Here is a 24,000-nt window from a genome sequence, read left to right on the forward strand (position 1 = left end):
GGAGATTCACGCGACTTGGAACAAATTGAAGTGGGATGATCATCACCGCATTTTACACAAATAAACGGTCTATTACAATAGGATTTTGTATGGCCGAATAATTGGCAGCGACTGCATTGGGAAATTCCTGAATTATTAATCGGTGGATGAAAATGAATTATTTGATTCAATATCTTGTTTATTTTGAAAATTTCAGTATTATTTTTGTCAGGTTCCAAGTCAATGTAAAACATATCAAGTGGGTTTTTATTTCTGTGATGCAACACATTAGTGATATTTTTAACTCTATGTCCCTTGGATTCAATTTCCTGCTTTAATTCGTTGATATCAGTTTTATAGTGGATGTACTTTAGTACAACACGATATGCCCTTTCCGATTTGATTTGGTATGTATGAAATACGATATCTCGAGTTCGAAGAAATTTGACAAAATTACGGTAATCTTCAACAGATTGAACGTTAAATCTAGTAACTTTATCTGGCAAAGTTTTAATCGTAAAAGTATTTTTTGTTAACACAGATTTCAGATCGTCTAACATTCCTTTAAAATCGTCAACTCCGTAAATAAAAACGGGAGGCGGCAATGCTTTTTTAACTGAAGCAGAGGTTTCAGTAACAGGTACTGGTCCTTTATTAGTAAGGACACTAAATCGATTACCTAATGCTATCGAATTATCAGTTTGAATATTCAAACGTCTTCTTTTAACGCCGGCAATCGGGACAATTTGCCATTTATTTTTATTAGAATTGTTAGTATCCGCTTCAACTTCCATAACACTAGTTGAAGGTATGGGAGCATTAGTTGTTATGTTCGTTGACGGTACGGGAGCATTAGTTATTATGTCTATTGATGAACAGGTTGAATTTGCAGACTGATTGCGTAGATGTTCTGTAATAAATTCTGAGCTGGTATGTGAATCGTCGGCAATTACATTTGCCGACTCCACAATTAAGTTATTCATTGTGAACCCCAAAGGGGTCCACAATTAAATTGTTGTACGCTATGACACTCTTTGTATTAAACACTATTTAGTATTTGTTCAATAAATATTACAATCACTTTATTATAAATGTCCGTATGAACAATGTGTTTACATTAATTTTAATACACTGAAATGTACCCTTGCGGGTACATTCGATTGTTTTGATTTATAACACTTCGGTATTATGATTCAACTGATAACAATACCTTTTACAATAACGCACGAATTATACCTGAACCTGATAAGGTACGAAGTGCACTGCACGGTAGCTCGAAGCGAACTGACAATATTCCATGAATGTTCATATTTATATAAAGTATAAACTAACGATTTTTAGATCTGTATATAATGAAACATTTAATTGAAAAGACTTTTACGCATCATGATCATTGAAATTAAATAATTATAGTTAACGTTTTTGATTCTTATTTTACTACATACTTTTGTATTTTTTATTAATTTCCTTAAAAAGAACAATCGAGAAAAGAGAGAAATAAATTTAGTATAAGACATAAAAATAAAAAAAAGAAGACTACTGTTTTATTTGAAATAGCTAAAATTAATAATTAAAAAATCTATATATATACAAATATATCGCCCTCAAGAACTCACTCATATATATATATATATATATATATATATATATATATATGTATATAAATTATAAAAAAAAAATCAGTCTTATAATTTGTTACTAATGCTTTTAATGTTTTATAGGTAAATTTCAAGAAATCTGAAAATGAAGAAATTTTAAAATTAGGAAAAATAAAGATGCAAAAGTGGAAGCTAATATATACATAAGTAATGTAATTAAAATAAAGTTTGGATCATCATTTTGGATGAGTTTTATCCCAGAGGTTTTTGGTCTGAACTATTTTCAAGGATTAATAGTATGAAAAAATTAAATTATCTAATTAAATTAAGCACTTGGAAAAGTCTAATATGTAGGCATTACATCAACGAAAAGCACCAATTAGTTTACATATAGGACATTAAAACTGAAATTAGTGTTTGATTTGCTTATATTAATATTTTTTAAGAAATACATGATTTTTATAGATGTAATATCCGATTATTAGATACTTCCAAGAGATACATACATTTATACAAATATAAATATATATATATATATATATATATATATACTTGAGGTAGTCTTTAATATGGATTTCGAATTTCCTTGCTCCCAGAAGCTCAAATGTTTCCAAATTGGTAAAAAACAATTCTCTGAAAGTTTTAGCTCTTAATATTAATTGTAACATAGTCCGCATCCCATGCAAAGTTTCTTAGTTCTTCTTTCTAAGTAAATATTTATTTTATGAAATATATCAAATTTTTTTTATTTATGATAAAAAAAGCAAATACAATGTTATTCTCACAATTTTGATTCATTTGTTGCTAAGTTATAAAACAAATGAATTTTTATCCATGTTAATTCCATAGAAACTTTGGTGTGAGTGCGGACTATCTTAATATTAAGAGATAAAACTTTCAGAGAATTTTTTTATCAATTTATAAGCATTTGAGCCCTTGGGAGCAAGGAATTTCGAAAATATCTAAATTAAGGACCACACTAATATATAAGTTTAGGATAACTTATTATATTGATACAAATTAGTATTGAAATAAAACTCTTACCATTTGAAAATTACTGGTACATCAAATTTGCACAAAATCAGTTCTTAAAACATCATCAGAAAACTTTCATTATTATTCACTTATTAGTTATTTTACCTTAATTTTACATGATTTAATTTATTAGAATTGATTGCTTTTGATTGAATTAGTTACATTTTATAAAAGTTAATTAGTAAAAATTATAAAATTAATAATATATTTTACTACATAAATAAAATTTATAAAAATTAAATTAAAAGAAAATAAATTAATTAATTTTATGTAAACACTTGATTGAAAAATACATTTTTCCCAATCAGTTCTTGGTCCTTTTAACTGCAATAAATTTTTAATTATCAATTTATCCCAATTCATGTAACTGGTGGCACCATGAAATTTGTATCATCTCAATTCAAAAATACTAAATATTCATTTATTATTCAAAAGTTATTCATACATTCAAAGAAACTATTTAAATTGGCACAATCGCATATTTTTATTAGAAAACTACTTTGGATCGGGAACACGAATGCACTAATCGGTCACCTCAGTAGAAATGATAGCAAAACTAGTAAAACACATCAACCGTAAATATATTTCCCTTTCTCTCAAATTTGCTTTAGAGACGGAGGTCTTGTGGAAAATTTGTAGGGAAAAATCAAATAAATAAATCAAACTTTACCATTTGAAAATTTATAAACTTTATTTTATAAAAAAAAAATTATACAAAAGCTTGTGCATTCAATTTTAAGTACATAGGTTTTACTTATATGATTATTATTCAAAATTGTAAACTAATATGATACCATATTAGACATGTTTATTAGTTTCAAATCGCATTTTTTTATATCATATTACTTTTTATATATTTCAAACTAGATGTCTAATTTACAATTATTTTTTATCATCATAAATATTTTATTAAATATAATAGTTTAAATTAAATTTCTAAAATATGACTACAAATTTATATTCTGTTTTAGGTTCATAATGATCATAGAAGATTTTATACCAAAAGAAGCCTTATTGTTGCAAGGTTCCATTTATATAAATTATTGAAAAATAAGAGAATCTAAATTGGAAGATCTCTTTATTAATATACCCTTGGTGTGTAAATATGATATTAGCTCTCCCACTATGATAATATTCTTGTTTCTGATATTCTAATTCTTTGTTGTTTTGCATACTGTAGAAATGCAGATGAAATTGACTTTTCTAACTAAGTGATCGATTTCGAACACATATCAATTCCAATGCATATATATTTATAATGATTTCAACACAGTATCAATATAATTTGTTCATAAAATGGTTAAATAATTGGTCTTTGCATTTTTTTAAATACTCAGAGAAACAAAATGAAAAGTAATGTATAATAAGTTTAAAAAAAATATGTAGGGATTTAATTATGTTTAATAAATATGTTAAAACCCCTTTAGAATAATTTTGTGATCAACAAATAGTTTTAAGGGCGCTTCTAAAACTGAATTCTGCATGTTTATTAGTAATTAATGACAACATCAAAATTATTGAATAGTTTATCTTAATGAATATATTCTTGCCACAAGCCTTGGACAAATGAGAAATTTAATTTAGAATTGCAAAATATAATAAACAATGTGAATTATGTGATAATTAAGTTAAACTTTAGAATAGTTTTGTGATCACCTAATAGCATTAAGGACACTATAAGAAGTGAACTAACTAAAAAATATAATAATTATTTATTATTACATTATACAGTAATTTATCATTATTTATTAAACAGTAATTACATGTTAAAAGTTTAGTTACATGTAACTAAAAAATTCCTTTAACATAATTTTGTTATAATCAACTGATTTCAAGAGCATTAGAAAAATTCATTTAAATAATAAAAATGTATATATCAATTAATATTTGTCAGATACTTAATTATCAAATTAAGTAAATGACAATGTTTATTAATATAGAAAGTTGCGTTATAAGTAAACTAAGGTTTTGAAGAAGTATCACACGTTCTAATTATTATCAATAAATATATATATATATATATATATATATATATATATGTGTGTGTATATATATATATATATATAATTAGATTGTTACCATTCAAATGGAGTAAAGATTCATAATTATAAGCAAAAAAGTTTTTGCACAACACATAATATTTAATTTTGAATTGAGTTGAATATTATTAAATTAAGTTTATAATTCAATCTCCAAAATATGACAAGCTTTATATATAAACATATATAAAAAATTACCATTATTAATCAGCATGTTAAGCAATAACAAATATAATTAATTGCTTTTAGTACAATTTTCATAGAACGGAAACTCGTTCAGCAATTTCCATTTCTGGTTACCCAACAAGGAACTGATTTACTTTATACATTGCGAATTAATTACATTCGTCATTCAAAGTGTTTGTATTTATATAATATTAGTTTTTATAATGAATTGGAAGTATAGAAATAATTATTATTAATGTTTTATAATCTGTATTCAAGCACTTCATTCTTATATAACGGGTTGTTATAACTGACAACAACCTTATAATAATTATTTCTTGTGAATATAATATATATATATATATATATATGTTCAAAACATATACTCTTGCAGTGGCGTCGGAACCGCGTGGGCTGCGTGGGCTTGAGCCCACCCATGAATTTTGATGGGGGGGCTTAGCCCACCCATGAATTTCAAAAAATTATATTGGCTAATGTCTCTAAAAGAAAAAAAAAACGAGACCACTGGCTGTCTATCTAAAAGAAAAAAAAAACGAGCCCACCCATCAAAAATTTGGTTCCGACGCCACTGTACTCTTGCATTCTAAAATAATTTTTCTGAAATTATATATTAATTCTTATTCACTTACTGTGACTAACGTTGAAATTCACAGAATTCTCGTTCTTGTTTCCAAAATCCATGTTCCAAATATATTATATTCCAGCTATAATATATACAAGCTTCAATATTGTTTTGTGTACATAAAGTTGTATTTTCCAAAAACCGTATTGTAATTTATATTAAAACACAGATCACAATAAGTATTATCAAGTCATGGCATTATTGAAAGACCACTACAAATTATTAAAATCACGAATTAAATAATATTTCCTTTTTTTCTTCTTTTCAAAGGTCCAATTTTTAAAATGAATTGATCCTTGGCTTTTCACACATCAAACATAAATAAACTGTTAATGATATTATTTATAACAGAAGTGCTGCCGTGTACCTGTAGAGGAACACCAGAGCCGCATTTAAGAAATATCTATTTATTTCATTTATAATTTGACATAATATATATATATATATATATATATATATATATATATATATATATATATATATATATATATTCTATTTATATGATTCAAATATTTAATTACCATTGTTATATGAATTTATAAAATTCATTATGTATAACATAATATTCACTGTATTTATGTAAAGTGTAAACTTCATAGCAGAAATATATAAACCAATACCATAAAAATTTATTTGTTAACTTACCGTAGGGTAAGTTATAGCAATTGCAAAAAAATCGAAAATGTAAATTTTTATATACCTTCATGTTTCAGAGGTTTCTGAACATTTTGGCATACCTTAGAAAAAATGGATGTATGTGTGTGTGTGTGCGGATACAATTTTTTTTCATAAGGGTATTCTTTAAGCTGTAATTACAAAATGTTTTAATAATAATTACAATCTTAATATAAAAGTTATTTATTTAATTTAACCCTTGATAGTCGTCAAATAAACCACTATTTTTTATAAATAAATATTTACTTAAATTTTAAGAATCATAAAGGGCTAAACGCAAAATCATTTTATATTATAAATGACATAGAACATTAATGAGTATTATTGATGTGTTTAATTTTTTTAAATATTTAAAATGTATAATTAATTTTAAAATCATTATTTTAAATATTTAAATAAATTTTCCCTGCATTTTACAAACCTGCCCTGTACTTATTTTGTGTTGTTTGAATTTTTGTTCCACGAAAAAAAAGCTTCTGTTCGCCTGATACACGCACCGTGATTATGTACTCACGGCGTCCCTTGCCGGTAGTAATATCGTGTCTGTTTCCCTGGTAGAAATCGGCTCTCCGAAAGACAAAAAGTTAGCAAATTTTCGTTTTCGGACGATAGAAGAAATTCGAGGATTTCAATGGCGTTTTGTACGACTAGATGCATATAGTCAGGCGAATTAATTTATTAATCAGCTGTCAAGATTGTCATGGATATATATATAAATATTGAAAGGAAAAATGTGTATTTTTGATTATCCACTGATATATATCCACGAATTTTTGACATAAAATATTGAAAGGAAAAATGTGTCCATGTTTTTTTAAAATTCACTCAATTCAAATTGCATATATATGAATATATTGATAATGGTTTCTTTTCCAAACAATTAATTCAATAAATTAAAAACAATAATTGTTTTGCAAATGTCTAATTACGACGTTTCGGAACTAGGTACGTTCCATCATCAAGAACAATATTTAAATATAGAATAACAATATTAATGATGATTACAGAATAATAATTTTTTTTTTATAAAGTAATAATGGATTATGCACTTTTTCTTAAAAAAAATGAAGCACAAAGAAAATATATAAACAAATAAATTGAGAAGCAAACAAATTATTTACCTGCTATATTGATTCATATAGTTACAGAACTGCAAAACTGTAAATATTGAATAGGAATTTCCACAAAATCAACTCTAAACTAAAAACAATCCATTAGCCATGTTTAATTTATTTGTCAAATTAATTAAATAGTACATTATAACATTTTAAAGAATATTAGTACTAAATAATGTCATCATAGCCATATTAATCAATAACAAATAAACACCAGAATACAATTTTTTGTTGCAAAATAGACGATCCAATTCATTTTATGTACATTAAAAAAACTTATCTAAATATTCCTTACATTGTAATTCTTATATTATATGTTGGATTTAACTTATAGATTAAAAAACTAATATTATTACTGAACTATAATGAAAGCAAATTACTTAAAAGATTTTATACTTTTTATTATATTACATTGATTTTAGTAGTCCTTTCAACAAAACTTTTTTCTAAGAAATCAACTCAGAAGGTGTAAATTAGAATCTTGTCTTCATAGAATAGATTATAAAAATAATGTTCAAGCTCTGTCTGCTGTTATTAGAACCATACCATAGGAAAGTTAAACTTTCATTCTCATTCTGATCTCGATTTAGAAGAATTTGATAAAAAAATAGGTATATATAAAAAGTTCATTTTGCCTCTTCTTATGTTTGAATAAATATACGACATTTTCACCTTTGCTTCCATTTTTCATTTGATTGTATTCAAAAATTCAAATCACTGAAACAATAATATAGGTTAATGACATTAAGAATATTATTAACAAAAGTAAATAGTAAAAGTTAACTTATAAGTAATACTAAAAACTGCAAAATAAATACTGGAAAAAACAAAAGTTTAATCAAATTCCCAATTACAATTTATAGTACCTTTTCTTCCATTTCATCAGTCATGGCTTGAGCTTGTTCTGAGTTTTCACCTTCTGTAATTGGCAAAGTTCATCTAAATTGAAAGCCATGCCCTCTTTTTCTTCGCCTTCTGCTAATTCACTATCATCTTTAGCCATTAGTTGTGATAAATCAATACCTGCTTCTTGGGCTTGTTCTAAAGTCATTTGAACCTGCCAAATAATATTAAAAGTATAAAAAATAGAGAACTTAATATTAAGGTATTAAGATTTTAAAATCAGCTATTCATAAATAAAATAAACATTTATATTACCTCTCCTTCATCAGTTTGTACAATAATAACTTGTGATCCATCTAATTGCATTTGCATCTGTTCTTCTTCGCCCCCTTCTTGTTGAACTACAACACCAACGCTCTGTAACAATTGTTGCAACTGTTCGTTATCAGCTCCTTGTACTGTTAGAATTTGCCCATCACTAGATGTTATAATTTGATTGCCATCAGCATCAGTCAGAACATGATTGTCCAATTGTAAAATCTGACCGTCACTCGTAATCAATTGATTATCTGAATCCAACATCAATTTGATCTCTCCTGATTCTGGTTGTTCAGGATTCATATTTTCCACTTCCATGGGCACAGGATCAGTGTTAGATTCACTTCGGTGTTCTTCTAAAGGCATTGCTTCAGCAGGTTTATCAGAAGTATTTTGAGAGCTGTTAGTTTCTGGGGTTGCAGGTTTCTCAACATTTTCTGGTGCTGTAGCATCAGAATCTGATTTCTTGCTAGATTCTGCTTCAGGTTCATCCAGATTTGGCATGTCAATTGGCATAGGTGGAGAATGTGAAGGCCCATGTCCAGAAGTCACATAATGTAATTTCAGATGATCATTGTCACCATAAGCTTCGTTGCAAGTTTCACATTTGAAGATTAGAACATTTTCATGTTTTCGTATTGTGCTAGCTGTTATTTGCTGCTCAGGATCCAATGCGTCTACATCTTGTGGAATGCTGATGTTAAATGTAACTTGCTCTAAGGTGTTATTGGCTGTAGTAGTGACAACAACTGGAACTTCTGTCTTTTCAGAATGCATTTTTTCAAAAATGCTTTCCAAATCACCATCTCGCAATTCAGTGCTTTGGGTATTCAAAATACTTGTGTTATTTGTTCGAACATCTTGCCTTATTAAACTTTGACCAATCTTTTTTCCATCACCTCTATGCTGCTTCATATGTTGTGTGTAAATACTTTCTTGCAAGAATGTTAAGGAACATGTTTGACAGGAGTAAAATTCAATGCCCTTATTATCTACAGTTTTGGCTGGAACTTCTGCTTCATTTGCTGTGTCTCTTAAAGCTTCTTCAATAGACGCCTGTAGAAGTTTTTGCGTTGAGTTGGTGCTTGGTGTGGATGTTGATACTGTTATAATATTAGTTTTAGCCGTTTCATGAGTTTCCAGATGTTTAACCAATGCCTCTCTTTTTGGGAAAGGCAGATTGCAAATACCACATTTGAAATAATCAGGTTGATGTGTCCTAGCATGTGTCGTAGCTTGTTCCCTGTTTCAAATCTTTGAGAACACACTCTGCATTTGAAAGGCCTTAGATTAACATGTTTCTTCATATGTTCTTCATATGCTTGTTTGTCATTGATTTTGAAGTTACAAATATTGCAAGAAAATTTTTTGATATCAACCTTTGGAGCAGCACCTTGTGCTTCTAAAGTTTTAAGACTAACATGTTCACTTTCTTTCGATTTTACATTCTTCTTGGAACATTTTTCGTAATGAGGTTGGAATTGTTGTAGATCAGTCGTTTTGAAATTACATGAAGCACATTTGTAAAGTCTAACTGTTCTCGTCCTATCATCTTTCTGAGAAACTTTAACAGGCGAACCAAACATATTGGATAATTGGTTTTCAACCTCTACAGAGGCATTATTACTTGCTTCTAAAATGTTATTTAAATCTTCGTTCTGCTCCATTTTTAACATCTTTGCTGGTGGTTTTTCAATATCATCATCACTGATCTTATATTTAACTTTAAGGTACCCAGAGAGAGTGTTTTGAACTCGTTCCAAGTCAGTCTCAAGCCTGTCCATATGATTGAACAAAGATGAACACCTCTTACATATTACATCATCCATGGACACAATGACCATAAAGCCATCTCCCATAAGTTTGCCAATTTTGTTAGGTAATGATGTTTTACTTGAAAGTGTAGATGTCACAATTAATGGAAATCCGACAGTTTCAATATCTCCATCACAGACAAAGCATTTTTCACATGCTGGTTTCTGCTTTAGAATGCGAGGGACTGTGGAACTAGTATTTTGAGCTGGCATGGTTTTTGTTATCACTCTACGATTTATGTCAGAACTCTGTTGTGGTGGATAGGCCTAAAAGCGAAATGAAACTGTACAAAATGAACTAAAAACTATACTATATATAATGTATGAGAGCTTGTGAAGCTGAAATAGTTACTATTAAACAGCAGATAAATAGAAAATACACCATAAATATAAATACACAATGCAAATACAAGTGGGGTTAAAATTGTGTCATAAATGTTGTAGCAATTATGTAAATGATTTTGAACTGTTTAGAATATGCATACATGTATAAATATATACCCTTTATATTTTTATATATTTATATAAAGTAAAAATAAAAGTGTTATGTTGAACATATAATTAATCTGTCAAGATTTATACTATGCAAGAATACAATAAGAAGCAAGCAAAAACGTACAAGCGAAATTAGGTTAAACCATTCATAATGAAAGTTAGTCGAGTACTAAAGATGTATTTCTATAAAACAATGAATTAGTATAAACTCATACATTCCCATTATGTTCTAAATAAATAAAAATCAAATTGTCACGGAAAACGCGGGAAACACACAAAAAATAATAAGAAGCATTTCCATTTGACAAACGGTTAATACTTGTATCGCATTAAGCAAGCATTTCTAACGACTTTAAAGATGTTTCAACTTTCAATACCTTTCGAACAATATTTACTGATTTTCTCATGATGTATACTAGTAAATACTTTTACCAAGTTCTTTATAATAATTATAGAGAAGCACGGGTTAACCAATATTCAACATGGCAGCTTCACACAATCACAAATCACATCCGGCATTAGAACAGTCCACAATGTTGTAATCGCATTTCATTTCGAAGGAATAATTAATTTTTTAGAAATATAAAATCGTCACTGACTTTTTGCAGATCATACCTATATTAAATTTTGTATAAAAATATTAAATCAAGCCGGCGCGCTTACAAATCCAACGCAACTAAAATTGTCGAGAGTAGATTCTGCAGAATGGCGTGTTACATTTTCAAACGGACTTGTGGCACCCTCTTTTAAACAACGGCTACACTATATAATAAAGGTTTGTTTATTGGATATGATTAGCCATGAACCAATTAAAAATATATTCATGCACTTTATAATTTTGTTTTCAAAACTAGTAGGATGCATGGCATCGTGCCTTAAGGCAAATTGCTGGAACTTCCCGTACCGTAATTAAAATTCTTGGTACGGAACCCAAAAAAAATTACACAAAATCTGTACATTATTAAAATCTCTACAATATATCTGATAATTTGATGTGCATATGTCCAATAAACATTTTTGACCGCCAAATGTCAGTTTTTCAATTTATTTTTATTGAGAGTCCATAACTGCTAGACCTGCCTTCCCAAAAATTTAATCAGTTTTTCATCTTTCAATACAAGTAAAATGTTTTTTGAAATATTGAACATGGACGCTCCGTTCTTTTAAAAACTGAGTTACCGTTTTTGGCACTTTTTGCCCCGTATCTTCAGAACGGCTAGACCTGCCTTTGCCAAAAACTAATCAGCACGTCTCCTTATCAATAGCAATCGAATGCTTTTTGAATAATTAAAATCGGTTGAACCGTGTTCCCGAAATCGTCGACGAAAATTTGTATCCGCACACACAAACAAAGTTAAAAATATATTCATGCACTTTGTAATTTTGTTTTCAAAATAAACAGAAGAAAATTTAATTTATATATTTTATATAAAAACATAAAATACAAAACATAAGTAGATAAATACAAATAAATGTCTTTCAAAGCCACTCCAACATAAATATATATAAGTGTAATAAATAATCTACATATATAATGATTATAATGTTCATAGTTAGAGAATTTATCTAAATTTGTAAACTTTATACATCAACAATCGTCGCTTTTTACAGAAGATACTTTAATAACATTCTACAATTATTATCTCATATTATACATCCACACGAAAAAATGAGTTTAACCAGATTGTCATGAATTGAAATTAATTGATAAAAATTGCATGAACTAAATGTATTTAATTAATCAAATATTTATATATTTATATTTAGTATTTAGGAATATACATTCGTGGTCACATTAACAAAACATTGATAGAAATGCACAATGTTACAAATGCTATTTTAGTTATTGTTACAATATATATATATATATATATATATATATATATATATATATATATATATGTATATATATATATATATATATATATATAATGTGTTGGTATAGGATCAGATATCTCTCTATTAACATACAACTAAACCTGATAGGAAGTCAATTGATTAAATTTGAATGATTGACATTTTTAGCACCACATCTATGATTTTCTACACAAAAACATGTGTTTTTGATTTTATTGATTTTTTGCCTAATTTGGTTAAAATTTGATGTCCAATAGCATTATTATTGATAACATTTTTGATTAAAAGACATATGTAAATTTATTTCTAAATAGGTACAATTGTAGCGCTTCAAAAATCATGACATAAAAATAAACCATGAAATTATTTAAACAAATATTCATAAGAATATAAAATGTTCAAAATTGACATTGTATAAAATTCAATTAGAGAATTGGTAATTTGTGCTCAGTAATTAGTTTTTCATATCATTAGTAAAAATGGTAAAAGTGAAAATAATAAATAGACCATTTCCTACTGTACTTATTAATCTACTGAAATGTACCAGAAATTGATTTTGAAACTTTAAATTGTCATTTTTAATCTTTAAATGCCAAACATATAATCCATTTATTTTGGCTATTTTAAAATAAATTAATTGCACTGGATATTGTGCGAAAATTTGATTTTACATCAAAATACATGAAGAACTAACTACATATTAATTACTCATTTAAAATTTTGGGACAAGAATTAAATTTTAAAATTTTGGGACTAGTTCGTACGCATTTCAATTAAATTCAATCTTGATGGTAAAAAGTTTTGAAGCGCTCTATAATTCAATTTACTTATATAACTTAGATTATTTATAATAAATTAACAAAGTATACTTATTTAAATATTATACTAATTTTATGTTAATTCTAATATTAATTTATTAAAATTATTCAGTCTGTTTTTTCTAAGATTTTTGCGATTTATTAAATTTTTCATCGCCTATCATTTCATATATATTATCTGAATCTTAATATTGTATTATCATCAAAAAATATAATATGCCCCTCTAGAAAAAAAACATTAAAAACAAAATGTAAATTCATGATCAATATTATCAAATAATGAAATGATTTGAAGAAATTTTGCTTTCAAAATATAACTATATATATTACATCATTTATGGTAGATAGATTTTTAATTATTATGAAAATGTGATGAGGGGCAATACAATCAATACAATTTCCAGTAACCCTGTTTTTCATAAACATAAAAATATACATCAACAATCGAATTCTTAAATTTTACTTATATAAGCTTTAAGCTCTTGTGGAATGATATGCCATACACATTAAACATTATCCATTAAATAACTAATATATTTATAAATATTATCATTTGAACCAAAACTACCAAAATTTGGCCAACAAGTTGATCATATCACGACAAATCATATCTAGCTAATAAATTGTCTAATTAACTCTTCTTTAATTTCTATTTAGCCTACTATTAATATTGCGCACATTATCATTGCTTATTTGTTTCATCGTCCAATATCATATAAATAATGAACACTTTTAAATAAATGCTTTGTAATAAATAGAATCTTCATAATAAATAATTTTATAATAATTTAATATAAATATTTTTCTAATATCCAATGATTTTTAATTGAGCATGCAAATTCTGTTAAACACCATTATTAATATCTCACACTTTAGATCTAATAAAATGAATATTTTAATAGATCAAAAATAGTCAAATGGTATGGAAATTTGTTGATATTTTTATCAATAAGTCAGTAGTGGCATTTTATACATATTATTTTTTCTATTTCATTAGTTAGGATTATATTTTCATCATATAGTCCAAATCTTCAAATGCTTAGTCATAATATAAACTTTATTATTGTTGAATTAACAAAAAAAACAACTAATTTCTAGTCAAAAAATTATTAATAATCTTGTATGAATATAAAATGATAATATTAAAAAAAAATATCAATGACGTTGAAAAGTATAATATGTATAGTATAATCTGTAAATAATCTTAAAACTCGTGTGAAGCCAAATTGCTGGAACTTCCCATACCGTAATTAAATATTGGAGATGAATTTTAAAGTTTTTTAATATAACTTATATATGTTTGCAGAAATTAAAAAACAAACTTAATCAATCGGTATTGTTTAATATTTATATGAATTATATAAGCTGAATTGCAGAGTTAAAATTAATTATTTTGAGTATATTATTGAGCTTTAGAACTTTAGCTAGAAAAACAATTAATATTTGATTTATTTTCGATATTCAAAAAAATTTTTTTTCAAAAGCAAGTGTTCTGTCAACACAAGCAGAAAGTTTTTTGAATCATTCAATTCAGATGCTTATTTCTCTCAAAAACTGCCATTTTTTGTTTATTTAGCTCTGTATCTTCGAAATAGCCGGGCCTGCCTTTGCCAAAACTAATAGCCATTTCTCCCAATCATTACTAATTGAATGTTTTTTAGATCATTCAAATCGTATGCTCCGTTCTCTCAAAAAACGATTTCTATTTTCTGCACTCTTTGCTCTTTATCTCCATATCGGCTGGATCTGCATTGCCAAAATCTAATCAGCAGATCTCCCTATCAATAGGAATCGAATGTTTTTTGAACCATTCAAATCGGTTGATCAGTGCGCCCGAAAACGTGGACGAAACATTGTATCCAATACATACATACATACACACACACACACACATGTTGTTCAACCTTCAAAACGTAAATAAATTGTAAAAATTTTCAATTTCGATTTTTGGACGATTACAATAACTTACCCTCGGGATGAATGTATGACTAATGAAATAGAAAAAATAATTTAATGAGTATTTTAAAAAATTTAACTGTAATCTAATGAGTTTGATTATTTAAAATTAATGTGTGAATCTCTTTATTTGACCAACAAATCAAGTTCCCCATTTAAATTTAAAATTATTTATGTATCTTTATATTTAGATTCAATTGAAACCTCAAGATCAGATAAAATACCCTACAATTTAAATCTTCCAACATTCTAAAGAACTACATAAATACCTCTAATCTCAATTATCATCTTCACACTTCGGTATATCAAAAATCTCAGCAAAAAGCGGTGGCAATCTTAAATTTGTCCAGTTTCCCCTAAACCAATCCAGATGCGAAATGTCTCGATCCAAGAACTCTTAATTCTGGTAATTTGGCCTCTAAAATTGGCAAGAGAGGACTCAGTTCTCCTGGTCTGGTCCTGGATATCTGCACTCTTAGTGCTTCAGTGAGACGTTCCCGTACCCTTGTGACTGATTTGTGGACGCTAATTCCGGCCCTGTCTGGGGCGATCAGAACTAACGATGAGAAAAGTCCTAGTTCAGTCTCACTTAGACCCAGGGCATTCAGAGAATTCGTAAAACGAAGCAGCCGTGACAAACTCGTTCTGGAAATATAATTAACTAAATAAAATGTAATAAAGAAAATAAAATAATGATATGAAAATGTTTGAAAATTCATAAAAAAATTATAAAATATATTCGCCCAACGTGGGGCTCGAACCCACGACCCTGAGATTAAGAGTCTCATGCTCTACCGACTGAGCTAGCCGGGCTTGTGAAAACAGACCTCTAGACATTAGAGTATACTCATAAGATTAAATTATCCTTGCTATCCTTAGAAACTTCGTTTCGTAGGCCTATAATATTTTATTATGTTCAATTAGACCCTGAACCTTGAAATTATGCAAAGTATCATTAAAATCGTCAAAAAAGATTTTCAACAAAATCTAGGGGGCGTTCATTAATCACGAGTGTTTTTAAGGAGAAAAAGAGGGGTTCGACAAAAAATCACAAAATATCATGTGGGGAAGAAAGGGGTATAGTAAGATATCACGTGTATTTATTTTTACCTGAATTAAAAAAAAATCCAAATGTTTTCAAAATAAATCAAAAATTTTACCATTTTTACTCGTAACTAAAATATGCGTGATTGTTGTAGGGAGAGCGAGGGAGGAGGTAATTTTAAATATCACCACGTATCACCAAGTGGGAGAAAGGATCCAAAAATTGTTAAAAATCAATCACGTGATTAATGGACGCCCCCGAATCAGGACGATTCAAACTAATCAGTTTTTGAATTTAGCAAAAACGATGGCGAAAAATTTTGCTAATGTGATAAGTATCGGCCAATTGTCGAGTAAATAACGCAATTACTTATAAAGTTTCATCATAAGACTTTTAATTTTTGAATTCGATGCAACCGAATTTGAGAAAATACTAAGGTGAATTTTAGCGGCAACGATTTAGAACGACTTGAAGCTCAAAAAAAGTTGGAAATCGGTAAAACAAATTTCTCTTTTGGAGAGTTAAAGTATTATTACAACGACTTATTGATTGAAACCAACATGGTTTAGTTATTATTAATAATTTATTTCGAAATATTTATAAATAAAATCAGAAATTAGTAAATATTTTTGTATTATTGTGAATTAACTTATACTACATGAGGTTGGTTATAAGGTCCTGTGGCGCAACGGATAACGCGTCTGACTACGGATCAGAAGATTCCAGGTTCGAATCCTGGCAGGATCGCAAATATTTTGCCAATTATATATAAATATATATAATACAAATTCATATAAATTATATGATTGTTTAAAATAATCCTAATAAAATTTAACTTTCATTTTTTATCAAATCAAATTCAAATGAGCAATATTAGTTTCATTGGACGTTTTCTTGCTTTAATAAAATTATCATCATAAAAGTATATTTTTGAATTTAATATAATTTAACAAAATCGTGCTCATATATTTTTAGCCGTAAACAAACTAGTTGTACTAACATTAATAGTATCAACAAAAATTACCGAACGAAACTTTGTGAACTGATTAAATTCGCATTATCATTTTAAATGCATACATGAGGTCAAATAATTCTGATACTCTTGATTTTGCAACGATTGCAATATTTGTCGTAGAAGTATATATATTGTTTGAATAAAATCTCTATTTTAACAAACGTCAAAAAAAAAAACTACTCATATTCTCAAACACTGATGCATTTTTTAAATTAAACTCCTTGTCGTAAGGCCTTAATATTACAGTAAGTTCTATAAGACCATGATATACATCGCCAAAAAAAGTACCATAAAAATCGCTTAAATTTTTTTTCAACAGTTAATTACAAGAAAACGACTCGTTATATTTCACCTAAAACTGATCAGTATCATTTCAAACTAATATCTTTCGAATAGTTTTTGATTTTTTAAATCGATTCGGTAGTATGAGCTTAAATGTGGTCGAAAAGTTTAACACTTTTCCCAAATTACAAAAAAACGGCTCGACCGATCGTTGCACAAAACTGAGCAACGATAATCCTCATTGAGATACATCAAATGATCGCAAAATCTTTTTATATAAGATAAATCTAATAAATATTATGCACTTACATCATAAATAATTTCTAACTGTTGCCTCGTGAAATATGTTCCATCATCAAACATCAATGCAGAATCTGAAGTCGTTCTTGAAACGTGAGACAACCACACCTAGAAAGTTAGAAAATGTAATTAATAAAACCTTTACCATACTATTCAAAGTTAAATACGTATTTCTTTTTATTAAACAAGAATAAATTTTCAATCTGGGTTTGAATCAGAGTATTTATATTTTAATTCTAGTTGCTGAACTTTTAACCCACCTCAAAAAATCCAAGTTTGATAAGTATCAGCTGATCGTCCTGCATGAGATCACAAAACCCAGGGACTCTTTTGGCAAATTCCACTACTCTCTGCACAGCTGGCGTCATCCTGGATGCAAATTGCTGCCATAACCATACACGCTGATGAAGTAAAATTGCTTCTGAACTAGTTGGTGCAGTCTGGGTAAAAGATAAAATATTAAAATAAACTAGAAAATTTACAGTTTAGCTTAATTGATTATTAAATATTAAAAGCTTTAAATTACCTCACATTCTTCCGAAATTGTACTGGCTTGACCAACAGGCCTTTTGACCAGGGTCCGAATCGTTTCTTCAGTGTAACTACAATGGGTCCTGTGAGCTTGACCCACGCAAGCTATAATATCGTAAGGGGATGGTTCGGAGGTACAACTTAGCAGAACTTCTGTTTCTTGTATCTGTAATACAGAAAAGTTTAGAAATTTAAAAAACAAATTGGGTAAATAAATCGCAAAAAAAATAAATTTAAAAATAATTATTTTCTGTAATTTCTAGTAAACCGTCAGCTAATTCCAGTGAGAAATTGAAAATGTGACTTTATTTGTTCAAAACAAATATTTAACCTAAATGTAAATTGATACCTGTATGTGTGTCACGTGGTTATGAAATTTATTAATATTCTCCTTAGTTAACTCAGGTTGTTGGGTTATAATTTACCATTGTAGCTGTGGACTGTATTAAACACTGATTTGTTTGTATACACATAAGTTTGGTGCAGTTCCTATTACCATCACTGATTTGTTACTAAGATATAAGTGAAGAAGATATATTTATTTTCATTATTTATTATACATGTTGTTTTGCGGACTTTACTTTTAGAAGTGAACAATTAGTCCTATCTAACCCTCCGCTACTCCTTCTACCACGGGTAGCAACCATCCCGTAAAAGCTCAATGCCATGAAGATTGTCACCTTCATGGCTAATATAATAAAAGTAAAAACTTATACTTACTACTTCAAAATTTTCTGATTACTAACCTGTGTATTTGGTCATCCGGAGGCGAAGTCAAAGATCTCGGGGGCGTCAAACTTGGGGGTGCAACTACTATGGAGCCCCTACTCGTCTCATCGACAATTTGTTGGCAAACATCTCTCGAACGCTTAGGAACGCGTCCGTACCTAACAGCTGTAAAATAGAAAAAATATAAATTAATTAAATACATTTATTACTTTGTTTTGAAACATTCACGAATAATCAGCGTAAAACCAAACATGATAATTCAACAAATTGCCAGTTGTTTTGAAATATGTAGAAACAAAAAGCTAGTATCGTATGCGTATGAATATCGAAGAACTCCTAATTAAGAACTAACTAAATACTAATTAACTAACCCATTACTCTAGCAATAAATCAAATACATTCAATATTAAATAGTAAACTGTTATGTGGCAAGCATTAACTTATCTCACTTAAATGAAAAACAAATTATATACATTTTCCAATTAGATAGAAATAAATTAATGTTCAACCATTTCTTTACAAATAACTTGTTTGTAAATGTTGATGTACTTAAAACACACTTGAGTCATTGATACATTGTGGTAATAACTTTAGATTGAATTGGATATTATTAATTATATTGCATGGTGGTTTTGTTTTTTTTTTGAATTTTTTTTTACTTATTCGAGTAAAAAGTATAAATAGTACACCACCAGAAATAAAAGATTAAGCTAAGGTACTCTGAAATAAAATTCGATCCTGCCAGGATTCGAACCTGGAATCTTCTGATCCGTAGTCAGACGCGTTATCCGTTGCGCCACAGGACCACATGAAGACAAGATTACTTTCACAAGCACAGATTTATAAAGGTATGTCTTATAGCTATGGTTCCCAAACTATTTGTTCTGAATTACTCGTTCCTTTTTTAAAAAAAATGTTTGCAACCTTTTCTATGTTTCAAAGAATCTAGTTTCAGAAATACTCAACTAAATGCTTTCGGACCCTCAAACGTAACCCTAGATTATTATGTTCAATTAGACCCTGAATCTTATAAATATGCAAAGTATCATTAAAATCGTCAAAAGAAATTTTCAACAAAATCTAATCAAGACGATATCTAACTAATCAGTTTTTGAATTTTCAAAATCGATATAGAAAATTTAGAAAACGATGGCGAAAATTTTGCTAATATGATAAGTATCGGCTAATAATCAAGTAAATCTAATTAACGCAATTTCTTATGAAGTTTTATCACAAGAATTGTAAAGCTTCCAAATTTTTGAAATCGATGCAACCGAATTCGAAAAATTCACACACACACGAATTTATAAAGGTATGTGTTTTAGTTGATGTTCACAACTTATTTGTACTGCATTTCATCGCATTTTTTTAAATGTTTGCAATGTCTATCATTTTTCTAACAATCTAGTTTCAGAAATACTCAACTGATACTATAATTTAATTAACTACTAAACAAAAATATTTATTAATTTTATATAAACATTCTTGCGATTTGCGATTCGCTTGCATTGCTATAAATATTTCAATTAAATTAATAAAATTAAAAGCTTTCTTTACCTAGCTAGCTTTTCTTTCAATTAAATTTCTAATAAAACAATTATTTATATATTGATGTGTTTGTTTTATTAAAAATAACGAAGGACAGAAAAGATTATAATCAAGCCATGTAAAATTGCACTATATTATAACATTTTAAAACTTTTTTCATCTAAATATTTAAAAAATATATATTTTACAACAAGGCTCCGGCGAGATTCGAACTCGCGATCTCCTGTTTACTAGACAGGCGCTTTAACCAACTAAGCCACGGCGCCACATAGAAACCGCTCACAAACGCAAGTCACGTTCTATTTGCATTTAAAATTTATTCGAATTTACAGAATTAATTATATGAAATATATTATTTGTTTAATGATGTTTTATCGAACACAAATCAAAGTAAATAAATCGACATTTACATGATACATAATGTATAATCAGCTGGAGTGATTGTGGAGAAAATCGAAACAGATGGAGAGGTTATACATATCCCATATGGTCTAGTGGCTAGGATACCTGGCTTTCACCCAGGAGGCTCGGGTTCGATTCCCGGTATGGGAAATATTTTAGATTTTGAACAACAAATTTAGTTGGCAAATAACGTAAATAATAGTTTAATGCACTAGCTTTGATTTGAAGATTTTACTGTGAACGAAATCTGTTTTGCAAACAGATTTCGTAACATTAGTTATAAAACATAATGAAATGAAAATTTTAGCAACAAATTTAAATTGACAAGTAATTTTACATAACTACATTAAGGAGCCGATTCTGCCGTAAAATAGACCAATGTTATGGCAAGGCTATGTTACGTAGAACTTTTCATATAAAAAGGGGCTACTAGCATGAATAAAATTGTAAAGTATGTGTATGTATGTATATGATATCGTATTCAAATTCACGTATTATAAAATACGTATGAAATAAAATTTACACGATGGATGCGAAAGAGGATTGACAAGAATGTAAACGAAACAGAAGAATTATAGGGGTCCTTCCGGACCCTCCAAAAATTGCCTTAGCCCACGGTATTTCACGTGGTCTCGGCGGGGTATTGGTAAAAGTTTTCAACTAGCAATAATCGCACCTCGGATGAACCTCATTGGTTACGATATCGCCACTGCGCAAAGCTGGAGAATCCGACAGGATTAAGGAATTATATCCTTACATGGGCGGGATAGCACAGCGAGTGTTAAGGACCCTTAAGGTCGTGTTCGAAAGTTGATGGCGCCAATGCGCCATCTATACAATTTAAATAAACACTTTCTTATTGCAATTTCATAAGTTTTAACGATATTACACAATAAATTAAATTTCAAGTAATAAAATTAATGTGTTATATAAGATAAGAGATATTTTATCCTAAGCAAAACGTAAAATGGTTTATGTACTTGTCACTAGTAATTATGCATATATGTAATAACAAATGTAACTCAAGCTAATTTACATCACATGGCGGAAAATAAAATTAAATCAATTTCACGAGTTTGAACGCTAATAACTTATTATATAAAAAGAAAATTGAAAATTAATGATAAATTGTTTACTCATATTAGAGAATTACTGAATCTTTATTGAATGCAACTATTTTTTTCGGCTGGAGACTTCATGTAGTACCAAAAAAAAATCTGGTCCACCCATTGTCTATAAGGAATGTCTATAAATTTACTACATAATATATTGTTACTTGTTGCAACGTGCTTGACATATCTGTTAAAGTTATTTCATTTACGTACGATCTAACATAGAGTTAGAAAGATTGTTCTACCAATTGCTATAATTTACTGGAAATATTATGTAAGAATAATTGGGGTCCTTTCGGACCCTCCAAAAATTGCCATAGCCCACGGTATTTCACGTGGTCTCGGCGGGGTATTGGTAAAAGTTTTCAACTAGCAATAATCGCACCTCGGAAGAACCTCATTGGTTACGATATCGCCACTGCGCAAAGCTAGTGAACAGGTAAGGGCGAGTTTATTATATCCTAAGACTGACAGTACAATGCAGCGTGTGTTACGGACCCTACGACCCTAACATGCAAATGCTTACCGCCATCTTACCGCCTTATTCCAAATTGACAAAAAAAAAAAAAAATAAAGTGGAATCAATAATCTGCTCAACTTTATATACACAGATTTGTTTTCTGAAAGTCATACAAATTATAAACAAATTTTTCATAATATTTGAAATACATATATAGCAAATCGGATTTGCTCCTTAAAACATAAACTCCTCCTTCGAAATGATGAGTGGTGGTTATAAGTTTAAACGTACTTTTCAAAGTGATATACAGTGAACCTCGATTATCCGGACCTCCATTATACGGATTTGCGATTATCCGGACTACTACCAACCGCGACAGAGTTTAAGTATGTACATACCTACAATTAGAATTTTTGCACGATTTATGCTGCAGTTTAGTATATGTATGTAATATAATCTAAGAAATTATATATGTGTATATACATAAGGAAATGTTAATTTCTTATTAAATATTGATTTTATTGATGTATGTTTTGTTATTCTTCATACATTAGATTATCCGGATTTTCGATTATCCGGATGCCTATCTACAACAATTAGCCCGGTTAATCGAGGTTCTACTGTATCTTTAAAACAGTGGATCGGCAGGAAAAAAGTACTGAAACATTTTTTGTAGATAATTTTATGCTATACAATTCTATCTCGTATAATTTTACGCTATACAATTCAATGAGGACTTATGAGATTTCTTTTATATTTGTATTTCAAACAGTTTTACGAAGTTATAGATCTTTATGAATTATTGTAACCTTCACCCTGATTTTTGGTTTGAATTGACCGGGCTAAATAACTCTTGGGGAAGTTGAGGAACCAACAGACACTGATAATAAAAAAATGCGTATATCTTATTCAAATTATGAATAAAGAAGTTTGGTTGAGTATAATTTATCATAAGGTTACAATCTAAATAATAAAAAAATACTTTACAATCTCTGCTCATCCCGACTTGCAAGCACTTTTTAAAACGGCAATATTGACAACGATTTCTATTTAATCGAATCACAAGACACTTGCCGTCTCTTAAGCAACGATATTTTCTATCTGTTTTTGAATGCTCCTACGAAAAAATCCCTGAAATTAAAAAAAATATAATTAATTATTCACATTATAACACAACTTTATAAATGCTAATGATGATTTCGGATAAACAGTGAGGATGATTACAA

The 24,000-nt window shown here is 28.5% G+C and overlaps 2 protein-coding genes, 7 non-coding genes and 1 pseudogene across 9 annotated transcripts; 2 read left to right on the forward strand and 8 right to left on the reverse strand.

Annotated features, from left to right (window-relative positions):
- Nucleotides 1–8,135: 8,135 nt before the first annotated feature.
- LOC113380163 lies at nt 8,136–9,654 on the reverse strand. Its single transcript, XM_026619584.1, has 2 exons — nt 8,408–9,654; nt 8,136–8,306 (listed from the first exon to the last, which is right to left on the reverse strand). The coding sequence occupies exons 1-2, from the start codon at nt 9,323–9,325 to the stop codon at nt 8,136–8,138; spliced, it is 1,089 nt and encodes a 362-aa protein (XP_026475369.1). The 5' UTR covers nt 9,326–9,654.
- LOC113380179 (fez family zinc finger protein 1-like) lies at nt 9,517–11,382 on the reverse strand. Its single transcript, XM_026619585.1, has 2 exons — nt 11,097–11,382; nt 9,517–10,491 (listed from the first exon to the last, which is right to left on the reverse strand). Exons 1-2 carry the CDS (start codon nt 11,124–11,126, stop codon nt 9,517–9,519), a joined length of 1,005 nt encoding a protein of 334 aa, XP_026475370.1. The 5' UTR covers nt 11,127–11,382.
- A 4,245-nt stretch (nt 11,383–15,627) lies between these two features.
- LOC113380192 lies at nt 15,628–19,627 on the reverse strand (annotated as a pseudogene).
- Trnak-cuu lies at nt 16,091–16,163 on the reverse strand. Its single transcript has one exon. It is a non-coding gene; the product is annotated as a tRNA-Lys (tRNA).
- On the forward strand, nt 17,070–17,142 carry Trnar-acg. The gene has a single exon. It is a non-coding gene; the product is annotated as a tRNA-Arg (tRNA).
- Nucleotides 19,628–19,985: 358 nt separating the features above from the next.
- Nucleotides 19,986–20,058, reverse strand: Trnar-acg. Its single transcript has one exon. It is a non-coding gene; the product is annotated as a tRNA-Arg (tRNA).
- Nucleotides 20,059–20,992: 934 nt separating this feature from the next.
- Trnat-agu lies at nt 20,993–21,066 on the reverse strand. The gene has a single exon. It is a non-coding gene; the product is annotated as a tRNA-Thr (tRNA).
- Nucleotides 21,067–21,280: 214 nt separating this feature from the next.
- Trnae-uuc lies at nt 21,281–21,352 on the forward strand. The gene has a single exon. It is a non-coding gene; the product is annotated as a tRNA-Glu (tRNA).
- A 430-nt stretch (nt 21,353–21,782) lies between these two features.
- LOC113364503 lies at nt 21,783–21,923 on the reverse strand. Its single transcript, XR_003366192.1, has one exon. It is a non-coding gene; the product is annotated as a U4 spliceosomal RNA (small nuclear RNA).
- Nucleotides 21,924–22,603: 680 nt separating this feature from the next.
- LOC113364501 lies at nt 22,604–22,744 on the reverse strand. The gene has a single exon (XR_003366190.1). It is a non-coding gene; the product is annotated as a U4 spliceosomal RNA (small nuclear RNA).
- Between the last annotated feature and the right edge of the window lie 1,256 nt (nt 22,745–24,000).

The sequence above is a fragment of the Ctenocephalides felis genome, unplaced genomic scaffold (assembly GCF_003426905.1).
Source record: "Ctenocephalides felis isolate EL2017-DRISC unplaced genomic scaffold, ASM342690v1 CF-g0.4_SCAFFOLD_00845, whole genome shotgun sequence".
In the NCBI taxonomy this organism is placed as follows: domain Eukaryota; kingdom Metazoa; phylum Arthropoda; class Insecta; order Siphonaptera; family Pulicidae; genus Ctenocephalides; species Ctenocephalides felis.